The 14,241-nt window shown below is 35.8% G+C and overlaps 1 protein-coding gene across 2 annotated transcripts in view; it reads right to left on the reverse strand.

The window, feature by feature from the left end:
- Window positions 1-4,422: 4,422 nt before the first annotated feature.
- Window positions 4,423-14,241, reverse strand: part of TXNRD2 (thioredoxin reductase 2) — a 37,128-nt gene continuing 27,309 nt past the window's right edge. For both annotated transcript variants that reach the window (XM_051634305.1, XM_051634303.1), the window contains exons 13-17: window positions 12,505-12,600; window positions 12,178-12,270; window positions 11,552-11,623; window positions 9,705-9,802; window positions 4,423-7,499 (exon numbers count right to left, since the gene is read on the reverse strand). In XM_051634305.1, the coding sequence (XP_051490265.1) occupies window positions 7,376-7,499; window positions 9,705-9,802; window positions 11,552-11,623; window positions 12,178-12,270; window positions 12,505-12,600 (483 nt within the window). In that variant the 3' untranslated portion in view covers window positions 4,423-7,375. The remainder of the gene's footprint in view (window positions 7,500-9,704; window positions 9,803-11,551; window positions 11,624-12,177; window positions 12,271-12,504; window positions 12,601-14,241) is intronic.

Here is a 14,241-nt window from a genome sequence, read left to right on the forward strand (position 1 = left end):
CTGCCTCCTCTGGAGCCATGGCATTTCCAGATTTGGAAAGTACAAGGAAGCTAAAGGACGAGGCAAGCAGAAAGTCCTAACATGGTCTCTTATGAATACATTGGATTTCACCCCATCCAAAGGGAATTCACTTTTTAACACTTAAACAGGGCTAAAAGTAGCTAAATATAATAGAATCTCACAAAACAGCAGAAGAAAAATTCAAGGAGCAAGAAAGAATACAATTAAATCCCTAAATGACAACAAAACCCGAAGTCCTAGCCTGAAACTTCAAGGTAGCCTGGATATATTTAGAATGAACAAGGTCTGAAATCAATGCAAGCAAAGTCTGAAGTGTCAAGAGAATTATCCCTATTTTTCCTGTGTTGGAAATATGTCTAAGAAAGAAACTCAATGAGAATTAAAGAGGGAAAAATCAAAAGCTCTCATGATTTAATGAGATCCCAGTCTGGTGTAAATTAAATTATCAATTAAAAAAAAAACACAACCAAAACACTTTTGACAATCCAAGAGACTTTTCTTAGGTCTTCAAAGCAGCCTGTATTCTTTAAATTGCTTCCTATTATATGGTTAATAATCTCTGCTTTCTACATTACAGGAATCATTCATCTAAGCTAGCCAAACTGAACAGTGCTATCAGAGCACGAACACTCTGCTGCCCAAACTACTGAGCCTAACAACATCTTCCCAATTATTCAGAAATATCTTGCCAGCAGAACATTAGTTGACTCCATTTCTCTAAGGAAAATGGCTGGGTTTCCTGATGTTTTCAGCTGTGTTTGTACAACTTGCTTTCGTGTGAAGTTGAAAATTAATGCACTTCCTCTTGATCCTTTGAGAGAGAGACAAAAAGGAAGATTATCAAGATTAAATAAAAGTGCCAAAGCTCAATCCTTTGTCTCTGCTGAACAAAAGTGATTAAATAAAGATTGCTGTGTATCACTAACTGTGTTACAAACTAAGGCGTCATGTACAGCAGCTCAATCTCCTGCACAAAGCTTAAAGCTGCTGCATAACCTGTGGTTCTGACACAGAGTGAACAGAATATGGTTTGGCTGCATTACAGTTCATTGCACAGTAGCAAGAGACAAAAATAAAACAAGCTCTACATTCTGATTTTTGTTAGGAGTACCCAGTGTAATAATAAAGGTGGGCCTTGTCTCACAGGGAGTCTGCAAAGAAAGGCACATTTACTTATTTTCTGAATTTTTGTTTAAAGCCTAAAAGCTGCCTTTTCTCACTTTTTTTTTTTTTGCTGAAGTTATATAATATTCTAATAGACAAAGATTAAACAAGTATATATAGTCCTTTTGGTTTAGATTTGTTTGAGTTATATTACCATCTAGGTACTTTTAACTCCTCACGTAGCCTTGGGAAAAAGATGTCTCTTTGTGAAAGATTTAAGAAGAGGGATCTTATTGTTTGGTTTTATGCTGAAAATAGGAAGAGCAAGCCTGATTCCCATGCTGCTTTAAAGCAAAGGGAAGTAGGATGGGAAAAGAAGACAGTCTTTGTGGTATTCTGAAGGAAAATGGGGGAAGAGGCACAGAAAGGGTGAGTATCCTTACAATTCATCTTTCATGGATTATAAAGGGTTTCCTTACATTATTGTATTAGTATATTGGACATACTGTACCACAAGCTGCTGAGACTTTTACTTGGAAAAATTCTCCCCCACCCCCTCCTTGGAGATGCTGGCTCTGACAGGCTGCAACTCCCAATACCTCTACCTAGCTAACAATGCAAAGCACCTTGTTCAAACAAGACTGGTCTCCATTTCACACTATCCCCCAGGGAATATCCACTTTTTTCTCTTCATACTATACCTTCCTGACTGATGCAATCAGATTCTGGAAATCTGCCTTATTAGTTTATATTCCAGCTTCTTAGGGATGATGTTAATTTTCCATTGTAGGACCAGATGACTTTAGATGTGCTAGATCTTGTCTACAAGAAACAACAACAACAAAAAAATGGCACACACAGTACCATGCTTAGAAAGGGACTTCAGGGAACAGCATTCCTTGCAGAGAAATTCTAGGGGTTACAAAAAAAGACACTCTCCTAACTCCAACAGTAGCTGAGATATTTTACAATTACATTATGAATAAATAAATATGCACTTTCTTACTTATTCACATGAGATATTTCTTCTTAATTTCTGCACCAGTTCACCATCCTAATTGTTTTTTTCCTAAATTGGTGGTTGAGTACTAAGCCTTTATGCTGCCATGGCCAAAGAGTTCCATTATATCCATTAAAGATTAGATAATTTTCTTTTGTTTCCCACAGCAAGCAGGATCTCATTCATGTCCCAAAAAGAATGTCAGTAGTTGGAATGATGTTTTCTTAAGGTGCATATAAGATTAAAGACTGCAATCAGATGCACTATTGCCAAAGCCTTTGTAATATGCATGTTTTTCATGGCAAGATGATTGACAAGAATTGCAGTAAGGTGCTGAAGGGGATATTTCACCTGGCTCATCAAAACTTAATGTAGAGGATTAGAACTAAGAAGAGTTGACGATATTGACTTTGAGTGCCACAACGGAAACATAATTAGCTCTTTGACATGTAGTGGACAGAAATACTCAGTTTTTAAAAAATCAGTTAGAGTAATTACACCATATCTGTTGCATGCTGCCCTGAAAAATAAAAAATAAAATAAAAAAAGGTCTGCTCTGCTGTTTCCTCTTTTCCCAGTAAATTTCAAGTTTGGCACTAGAATAAATACATGCTAACTCAGCCTTTCTGCTGGAAGAACATCAGGAAAACTTTGTGCTTAAAACTAAAAAACCTCTCTTAAAAGAGAGGACACAGATCTGAAAGAATGAAAAAGTCAATGAATTTTCTAAAAGTTTACTTATTGCAAAACAAACTGTCTGCACTATGCTTATTAAAGTCATATTTCATTGCCTAATCATAGATGTCTATTGTACCTTTTATGTTTTGAATAATAATTGCAGTCTGTTCCCCAACTGTAATAATGAAAGACATTTTGGCATATGCTTATATTGATTCCCCTTTAACAAAGCACTTAAGACACATACTTGCATCCCACTGAAATTAATGGCTAACATTAACTTTGAGTACATTGATTTCACTGGGATTTAGACAAATAGCAATTTATATGGGCACAAAATTACCTGCTTTGTTGGATAAACATGAGCCTCTGAAGAGAAACCTTCAAGCTTAAAAGTTTGTAAAATGTGCAACTGCTTTGGTTAGAAATATCGTACTATGGCATCTATGTTTTTATCAGAAAAAAAGTGTATATCTGCTGCACTGAAATATCTTTTCCAGCACTTGCTCTGGAATAACCTAAACTGTAGAAACATTTTCCAGTAGGTTATAACGACATGGGATGCATAAATGGGAAAAGGCAAAACTTAATTGTACACAATACCCTAGCACTGAGAACAAGCCATCATCAGGGATAATATAAATAATGCAGTATATTATATTCCTAATTGAAAAAGATTATTGTCTATATGCTTGTCTGCTACTCTTGTTTGCTTCAGGATTAAGTGTTATGTGAAAGTAAGGAGAAAAAACCATCAAGAATTATGCTTACCTTATTCCCTTTTTTAGCCACTGTTCTTAGCTATCCTAATTAATTAGAACCTGCAATTAAATATTCCAGGAAACTACAACAGGTTAAAAATGAAGATGTAAACATGCCTTTAAATATATAAAATCAAGATACCTTGTCAGAATATACTGAGGAAATATTAAACTAGCCTGTTTCAGCAGCTCAGTATCACCTGACTTAATGGGAACTTCTCATCAAAATAAGTGGATTTAAAGATATAAAAGAAAATTGAGATAGATTTAAAAAATGTGGTTCCTTTCTTTTCTGACTGAGAATTTTCTGAGAGTTTTAAAATATATTTTGCTAGTAATTTCCTAATAATTTTCCAACATTTTTACCTCGTAGTACCCATAGCTACTAACTGGCTTTGCTGTGGTGCATTTTTTCCACTACATATTCTGGTTTTCAGCCCAAAGTGAACAGCTAATGTAGAATAGTTTAGCCCTGTATAATACTCTGACTGCACTGTGTTTCAAGGGAGTTTCCTCTTGCTGAGTCTTCAAGAAGCATGTCAATACACATGGACTGTGAAAATACCTGTTAGACCTCATTAGCTGGAATAAATATGAGTGGATTTGAAACCATACTAAGTCTAGAGGTTCTCTTCATTTAAATTTAAAATAAAAAGGTCATCCAGCCTGGAAAAATCCCCATGGCTATTCAGCTTACACATCAGAGACTGAGAGGTATCATAATTTCCTTCTTAAAAAGTCTGAGTCTGTCCACATCTTCTTTTCCTTAACACATACCTCAACCAAGAGAAACAGCATTAGGATCAAAAAAAGAAATAATAAGCAGAAGCTATCTGTACAAAATTAAACAATCAAACATTTACTAGAAAAAAATCTTTATTAATTCAATAACTCACAACACAATAAATATTGGAATCACAGATATGAGGGACCCAGAAATGCTCAGACTTGTTTGCACCACATTGTGGTTTGACAAACAAGCCCTCATTGGCTGGCATCCTGAGAAGAAGCCTGACTAATTTTTTTAAATTTTTTTTACATTTTCATATATAATCAGTAATTTGCAGCATACATCAGTCATTTCATTTGAGATTAGTCAGGCTTTGAAAAACATTTCTTAAGGACCATCCCTGGCAAATCCTTCAGGAAAAAAAAGCACAACCACAGCAGTTGCCATTATTCTGCCTTGCCATTGATTCTGACCCTAGAGTTACGTAGGTGTGAATGTACCTTTATATTGGGGGGCAAAAAAATTTTCCACTAAATATGGAACAGAACTAGGCTGCTGTTCAAGATACAGGATCAATTTTCATGCAGTCCACTTAGCAATTCTAAACCCAAGAGATTTATCTTACTTTTGAGAACAATGACATGCCTTATTTTCTCATCCCTTATATACTGAGGACACATTTCCTTGAGATCTGTTAATTTGTTGTCCCAAATAATTATTTTTAACTTCACAATGAATGAAATTAACTTATCTTTCCATTTGTCTGTAGGGGCAGACAACTCAGTCTGCTGGATGCATTGGTAGAACAGAGAGAAGAAGCAACTTTCAAGCTGGTAAATTCCAATTACAGGTATAACAGGAACTGTAATAGGTAGTCACTTGGAAAAAAATATTCCACACATACAAATTACAGTGTAGTCTGAGGTGGGATGTTTCTCACAGTAAAATCTCTGTAGACTGAGATCTCAATGTTTTGAAATACTAAGTAAAACTTTTTTTTTTAAAACCCTAATTTACTATGAACTTTTTTTTTTAACAGCTGAGAAAATCTAATGGGGTTTTTGGCTGTATCCTACTAATAAGGCCTTTATTAAAGGAACTTCTGAATCTGCAGGTATGCACACATTTATATACTAAGTTTTAATAATTTCTTCTAAAGGCAGTTGCAATATTCAGGTAGTATTTCAACTGCACTTCCACTCAAATTATATCTTTTCAACTATAAGCTTATGGATGACTTCATAGATTAAAACCAACATCAGCAAATCTAACAGACTGCCACTTGCAGTCACACATTCCTCTCTTACAGACCAGAAATATCTGGAGACTTTGTAAAGAAAGCATTTGAGATTTTTTTTTGTTGTTGTTTAAATCAGAATAAATATTTGAAAATGGCATATTCTAGTGTAAATGAGAGTGTGATAAATGCTATTACAGAATATTTTAGAAGGAAGGTCTGATCACTTTTTACCTAATTGTTTCACTGACAGGTACAACTCTAACAGTCAAAAAGATTTCACACTTGAAATAAACAAATAATTTGTCTGTGTTGCATGCTGCAACAGTAAAATAGCAAAGAAAAAATTAACAAAGAGAAATTATCATTGGGCTATTCTTCCAAAATGTGCAAAATGCAGACAGATAGCTATGACAATGTCGAGTTCCAGACAGAAAACCACTGATATACATTAACTGCAAAAAGGATACATTTTGTTTCACCTTGAGCTCATCTCTTCATTCCCTACATGCACTATTCTGCTGTCAAGGGTGCAAGAAGCTAAGTGACTGTGCATAGCAAAATGCTGGCAGCTGCAACTTGGATTGGAATTCAGCGCAGTTAGCTTCGTGTTTGCCTTTGTCAGACTCCCCCTTTCACAGGGTTCTGCAAAAGAAGCTCCACCATCAGATTTCTGTTTCTTTATTGCAACAAATTAGCCAGCATCTCCCCCTTCTGGATAACAGGAAAATAAGCAGAAATTTGCAACAGAGCAATGCTTTCTCACTCTGGACTATACTTAAAAAAAAAAAAAAAAAAAAGTTTGCAGATAATTATTTTATGTGTTCTGAGCAGCACCATTTCTTTTCTAAATCACTGTTTAAAATAGCATCTTTCAGTAACATGTTTTATTAAAGCCAGCTCTAAATCCCTTCAGCTCTGAGAAAATCATAAAAATAAACCAACCCAATATATCACTGTGCCAGCCAGATTTCCACATCCTATAAAACAGAAAACGCTGCATGAGTTGGATTATTAGTGGTTTTGATTCTACTTGTCAAGGTTGCATAATACATGGAGTTTAAACAGTAATTTGTGAGATGTGTCAATTTAATTTGAACTGAATTAGAAATTTCAAGAGTAGGCAGAGAAGTCACCATAAAATTCAACACTTTCTTTAGCCCCTCCGAGCTCATTCATTCTCAGACATCACCATAATGTAAATGACCAGAATGCCACTAATTAATCCAGTGGGATTTATCCAGTAGCAGCACAGCTTTAGTGATAAGTGATTTCCTATTAAATTCCTGTACATACTGCATTTTAAAGAAAAAAAACAACAACATTGTTACGAACTCTGGGAACCTGTTTCTACTAGCAAGTGCAGAGTTTCAGTGTTCAAGATTAGGAACAGTAATAAGCCAACCAAGTACTCAGGAGAAAGTATCATCACCAAAATCCTAAGGGGACCCTGTCTGACCCCTAGCATCTGTATGAACATCACATGAGACACTGCTGTTGGCAGTCAGTCATGCCAACAGAGAAACTTAAGCTAGAACTGTTTAACTGGCAGGTGGCCTCAGATGTTACTGGCTTCAGTTATATTTATGTATCTTAAACTGCGATTATTCCCTATCTCCCAGCAAGAGAAGAGTTACAGGCACTTTGAAAGAGATTTGTTACAGCAGGACTGCATTGGTTTTAGATCTCTGTGAGGACTATTTCTTTGTCTGGCTGTGAGAAAAAGCTGTCTACAGGGAGTACCTGGAACTCGAACCATTAAGGCTGTGTCAATCCTAAGTGCCCCTTTCCTTTACAAATATATTGTGCTTTTTTTTCATTCTTTCCAGGGATGGTATTTAACCTCAGCAGGCTGTGACTGTTGCATCCAAGCCAGAACGCTTTGTGATGTGCAACTTGGTAACCTCTTCAGCACAGGTAGGGTGAATGCCAATTGTTTTCATTAGCTGAGCATACGTAACACCACACCTACAAAAAAAAAGACAAAAAAAAAGACTCACAAAGTCAAACACTATTCACCTGAAGCACCCTGAATGTCTTAAGACATTTAAATAATTCTTAAGTAATTCTGCTCTTGTCCATTTTATCAGGTAGAGGAGCTGCATTTATTCTTCAAACAATGTTTTCCATTGTATCTCAGATACTTACACAACAACGTTTAAACTCCCAGCTTCACAACACTGTTATGTAGGGAAGGATTGTCATGAGAGTTGAGACAGAGAGAATTAAGCAATTTACCCCAAGTCACAACCAAGCCTATGGGAAAAACATATGACAAAACTGCAGCCTTCAGCTTTTCTTGTACATACATGTGTGTTTCACTAACTCTGACGCCAGGTGGAAAAACATACACATTGGAAGAAAATCTTAATTAGGACTGCTGGGCAAGAATCTGCTGAAGTAATACCAGAATACTCTTCCATGATCTTAGAGAAAGTCTGGTGCTTAGACTGAAAAAACAAAACCAACACAAAAAATAAACCTTGAACTAAAATCCCACTTGCTTAATTCCTTTACTCCTTAATTCCAATAACATTCTTAAGACTTGATGACTTTCCTTTGAGCTGCTATTCCTGGCATGTCATTCTCTGTGAATAGCTGGAATGACCCTAAATTTAAGAATTGTTTTAAGCTCTTTATGGAATAATATTCTCCCCCTCTACAAAATACAGGGAAGAGGGACATAGATGTCTTCTGCTGTCCCCACCTACATCTGAAAAAGCACAGACAAGCCAAAAATCGTTTCTGAGCAGAGATGTTACTGGGAGTGCTAAGTAGGGAGGGAAGATGGCAAATCATCCTTTGAAGAGACTGAAGTAAGACCTGATATTTCACACAGGAGAACAGCAGCTCTTATAGGGCATGTTCCACATTAAAGCTCTGGATTTGTGAAATACTATAGAAACTAATACAAGAATCTGACCTGCTGAAAACCTCTTACTGTGGCTCAAGTTTTAATTTCCTTCGGGCAAGGCAAAAAAGCACTCCAGTTTCATGTGCTTCCCTTTCACTGGTTATTTTGGATAAAACTTCAAAACAATGACATCCTAAAAAATGTAGTCCTAGAATCTATACCACTGGCAATTAATGGACTACAAACACATGTTGAAAATGTGTACTGAGGCTACATTGCAATCAGTGATTTCCAAGATATTCCTCACATAATAGTTGTGGTCCTGCCTCTTAATCCTTTCTGCTTTTCATTTATGCTAGTCACTCACAACTGTAAGATTAAAACTGTAATAAAACAGTGATGATATTTAAGAAAACTAACTAACACCACCAGACTACTTTATTCTAAAAGCAGTTCAAAACTATAACTTAGTAACGTAAACATACGACTCAACATTTCTGAAGATATGAATGAGCAATAAGAAGGGAAATAAAAAAAACAAATAAAAAATAATTGTAGCACACAAGAGGGAGAGGAGAAATTACCCATTCAACCAGAGAGGCCCTAGAATCACTCCTTACTCCTTCAAAGGGAAGGCTACTATATTAATACTAAAGTAAAATCTTAATAAAGATATGATCACCAAGCTTCACCTACTTGCTAAGTTTGTTATTGCAGTTATCAGACAGCTCCAAACCAAAGTACCTCCTCTCTCTCCTCACCTTACAGAGGTTTCTTTCTTACCTTATCATACTGTGGTTAGCTTATATCCCAGAAACGTAAAAATTCATGCAAGGCCTTGCTAAGCATTTGAGGCACAATGGCTGTTCATATTTAAAGATGAGACTAGGAAAGGAAATTCTTGGAAGATGTAAAGAAAGGTTTTTATGAAAAGCACAAATATCCTGTTACAGAAGTGACTTGCAAAACTGTATGGTGATTTCCTATTCTGTGCACAGAACGCAAAAGAAGCTACACTCTGAGGAAATTAACATTAGTAAGTTAATGCACAATTTTATTCTTTGCTTTAACTATATGAAGCCAACAGTCGATATTCCTTAGTTGTTCCTTAACTCTATCCAGTATTACAGTAACTAAATCCAGTACATCTTAATGAAGAACTGCAGTATTTTTAGTGAAAATATGTGCAATACTACATAAAAAGTAAGAAAAAGCATGGATTCTTTATAGTGTTGCCAAAACTAGGCAGCTATCTTTTATAATCTTACAATAACTTAAAAAGCAAGCTTTAGAAGCTAGAGACATTCTTTTGTACTTACTTGATTCCAAGAGCAAATCCTTGAATAACTTCGCCTGCATTTGGTCCAATGAAATGAAGTCCAAGCACTCGTTGCTCTCTGTCTCGTAAGCACACCATCTGAAAACAATACATTACATAGAGATCTTTTCTTAGAACATCTAAAGATAAGGCATGAAGTTGAATTAAATGAAACTGAAGTGCCCTGAAATCCTAGTTCAGCTGTTGACTCCCAGTGTGCCAAGAACCTATGCACTTACTTAAATCTTACTGACTTTAGTAGGTCTTATGCTTGTCTTTAAATACTTTCCTGCATCTAAGTTTTATTAGTGTATTTCCTTTAGAGTTCAGGGAGACACTGACAATGAAAATTTGAGGTAAGTTGAGCACTTAGTTGTTTGCCATTTGTATGAAATCCTCAAGAAACCTTCTGTAGTCTAGTAACCAGACTAGTGTTATTCAGACACCTTAGCAGTTCTCCAAGCCTATGCAGTTATTCTCAGCAGCTAATCAACTGTATTCCCAAAGATGACAACTACCAATTATAGGATATTTTGTGCCTTTGTGATTCAGTCACTTAAAGCAGCATGTTTGGAGAGATACATTTACCACATCAGCTACATAACCTAAAAAGGAGTCCAGCCTCAGAAGCAGCCAAAGATGAAGGTGAATTAAAAAGTATCTGGGAAAGCCTCAGTCACTGCACACTTAATTTTTATTGGAGAACTTAATGAAAACTTTTTCATTCCTCTCAGGACACCACCTTTAGAATTATGAAAAGAAAGTCAGTGTCTTCCTCTGTCCTTCCATCAAGCATTAAATCACCACTAATATACTTCTGCTATTCAATAAAGGCTTTGATTCTTACAACAGGAATCCCAGGAACAGCAGCAATTCTGAGGTAGTACTTTAAATATTGAGGAGTTTTAAAGAAAAAACCCTCTTGCATTAGAGTTTGAAACTCTAAGTTTAATATTTGTTCATGTATTTCGGGAAGGACTATGGTCAATTTAATCCAACAAATATTATGCTGTTACTACTTCACTACTTAAATATTTACTTTCATTGACATAATTTAAAGAGAATTGCTAAAAAGAAGCAGCATCACCTTAGTTTCACTGATACTTGGGACAGTTCAAGCATGCTACTACATGTACACGAATCAACTTAGAAAAACTGGTGGCAACAATTGACAATGGATATTCCTTAATAACACAACAATAACATAAGAATTTGTGATGGACCTACAGAAGTTGCTACATTTATTTTAAAAAAGATTGTTCCCTGATATTGAATAGAAAATAAAAAGAAAAATATGATGTATTCTACCAACACTACTTAGATTATCTAAGATTCTCTACTATGGGCAAGTATATCAAAAACCTTTCCAAGAAAACACACATTTCAAGTCCCATACTTTTGTCTAGGCCAGGAGGGTTTTGTTTTCATAAGTAAGACTGGACAGTTACTCTCATTTTGTATGCCTTATGCTTAACTGTTCTGAAGGTAGCATACTGTCCCCAAGAGACCGCAACTCAAATATTATATGTAACTGGTTTTGGGGGAAGCAAAGAATAATTTCTACAGAATTTTGAATACTTCCTAGGACCTTAAGAGCCGCTCAAAGATGGTATAAATCAGCAGAATGTCAGCTCTCTGAAAAATGCTATTATCTGTAAAACAATTTCAAGATGCAATGGGATATGTTATGAATATTAAACACTTGAAGTTGCACTAGAGAAACAGGCTGTCACCAAGAAAATATCTCATCCATCTTGAGAAGTTTTTCTGCCAAGCAATCCTCCTGCAGGCTGGCTGTACCATACCTTGTTTCAAGTTAAAAGCAAGTTAAAAGCTCACAACACTCACTTTCATATAGCATTGACTCGCATCTCTTTCAGCCACTGTGAACTCTAAAGGTTTATAATACGCATGATATACCTGGTAGGGAAAACAATAATGTTTTGTGTTAGAAAACGATCATGTCAGCATCTGCTATTTAGTGTTATGATGACTACTATTACTACACATTTATGATGCTGTATAAAAAATTATTTATCTGTAAATTATACTAATAAATAATAATAATCTGCTAATTATTTTAAAGAAAAATATGCAAAGCAGGGTTAGTGTTTAACACAAACTTGTCTTAGAGAATCATTAAAAACAAAACTGAATAAAACCACAAATAATCATGTTATTCAAACCAGTGCCCCAAATTAAAATGTTAGTTTTGTTCCTTTAAGCTTCTCCCAAAGGTTTAATACTGTGTTTATTGAAAATAATGAAATCCAAGAAGCTTTCTATATCTACAACAGTGTAAACTAAGCCCACTAGGTAACAGTTTCCATTGTGACCTTTTCTGAAGACACCAACTCCCTAACTGCAAATGCAGCATTTTGAGAACCAAAAATGTTGCCTGATATAATAGTGAAAATTCATCTTTTCATAGTGCAACTCTGACACCAAGTATAAAATTAAAAATAATTTCATACCTCAATATTATCTGATCCATAACACTGCACAGCTGCTTCTTCTGACAGTCCAACACAACCATACTCCAAGGGAGTGAAAACTGTAGTAGGTACCTGCTCGTGAGGAAACAGAAAGTGGTGTTGTTGGACCATATGAAGCAGCTGCACAGCAGATAAAGGGGAGACTTTTGCATGACTGAGAAGTGTAGCTCTGTCAGACATCTACTTTAGCTACTGTCAAAGCTGGATTCCAGATGACAAAATGCAATTCCTTTAAAAATTCTTTTAGGGAAAAAACAAAAAAAGGCATAAGGTTTGGGTTTTATTATTGAAAAAGAAGCAACTCACATTGTCATAGTCCATCAGTTCTGAAGACTGGCCAAAGAGACGCTGAGCCAGCAGTTTTCCTGCAGCAATTGCTGTGGGTGTCAATTCAGGATGGCCCTAAGAAGAGAGCACAGAACTTTGTTTTAACTAAGAGAGAAGCAGCATCCAAGAATTTCTCCTGGGACAATGATCAGAGGAAGGCCAAATCTTTGAAATTCCAGCCTAGTAGCCAGGGGTCCAAGAGAAGAGAAGGCAGTAATCATTTCTGTTCAAACATGCTTTTAAGTCTCTGAGTTAAATATTAGTCTTGATGCGGGGGAACAAATACCACGAATGTGTCAAAACCTTGTATCTCATCATATCACTCCTTGAAAAGCAGAGGGTATTCAAAGGCTAACCATTCACTTCCTCCTTTCTTTCCACAGTAAGTCATCAATAAATTCTTCAGACTGTCTTTTTAAAGCAGGAAAAGCCTAGTGTAGAGCAACGTTTTCGTAACATCAGACCTTTCAAAAAAAGTTTTCTGTCACAATTTTACAGAACACAGGCACAGAAGTTAGCTATTTGTAGGCACTATTACTGTACTGACTTCCTCTGTTAGTCCATGATCAGAGAGGTGGAATACTATTTTGCCAGCACTGCAACTCATAGGTTGAGCTGGTCCTAGTCTCAGGCTCTGGTATTAGAGAGGGGCATGAAAAGGATTTCTATGGGCAAAAAAATGCTAATTCCCTGTAAGTGAGGAATGGAATGATAGCAGGATGTGACCAGGATATGCTCCAGTTCAAGGCAGGAGTCCTGGTCACTTCTTAGATCCAAACAAGACTATGCTGTGTGCCAGAACACTAGTTTTGAGGGCTGTCACAATACCACTGGAGCATCAGAACTCCAGTGCTAGTTTTAAGGAAGCTGAAAGTTTCTGCAAATTGAAGTAAGGCATTTTCTAAGGAATTTTTTGAAGTATGAGGAAAAACAGTCCATGTAAGTTAATAAGATCTAACAGACTTTATAAAACTAGTACAGAAAGGTATTTAAGAGTTAATCCAAGACATATCACCAAGCATGTCTGTCAGAGATGAGGAAAGAGGTCATAAATCTAGAAGGATGATGTGGATAAATAAGAAAGCCATAACTGAAAAGCACATTTGTGGGACAACATGCAACACTTGATAAAATGCATGAAGTTTTGATTCTTAAAGGTCTTATCTAGATACACTTCTATTATATCCAATAAGCCCTCAAAAACAGTTTTCAGCAGAAAATAAAAAAAGCATCCCACCACCACACACATTCAAGTTTTTTTAAATTCTTTTTCCCACTATCCTAAAGTTTTTCAGCACTTACTGGAATCCATTCCTCTTTCCTAGTTTGTATTTTCTGTATGTTGCTAGATAGATTCTGCACATGGTATTAGCTACCATTTACTTCAGTACACATACCATATAAGTTATCTGCATATTAATATGCATTTCAGCATTTATCTGTACTATTAACCACTTAAGTTAAAACTTTCATTGCAAAAATCCAAACAAAAAAAACATTGTCTAACCTGATAACAGAAACTCCAATTATAATTGTTAATGAACACTAACCTACTTTTCCCCACAGCTCATGACAAATCACAAAACTGCAAGTCTATTCCTTTTTTTCCCCCTCAGATCCACCAAATAATGGTTTTTCAAATCCAGCATTTTGACTTTCAAGTCTGTAAATGTCATTTACCAGATGAAATTTGCCATTTGTTTTTCCTTATACACA

The sequence above is a fragment of the Apus apus genome, chromosome 16, assembly GCF_020740795.1.
Source record: "Apus apus isolate bApuApu2 chromosome 16, bApuApu2.pri.cur, whole genome shotgun sequence".
Lineage (NCBI taxonomy): Eukaryota > Metazoa > Chordata > Aves > Apodiformes > Apodidae > Apus > Apus apus.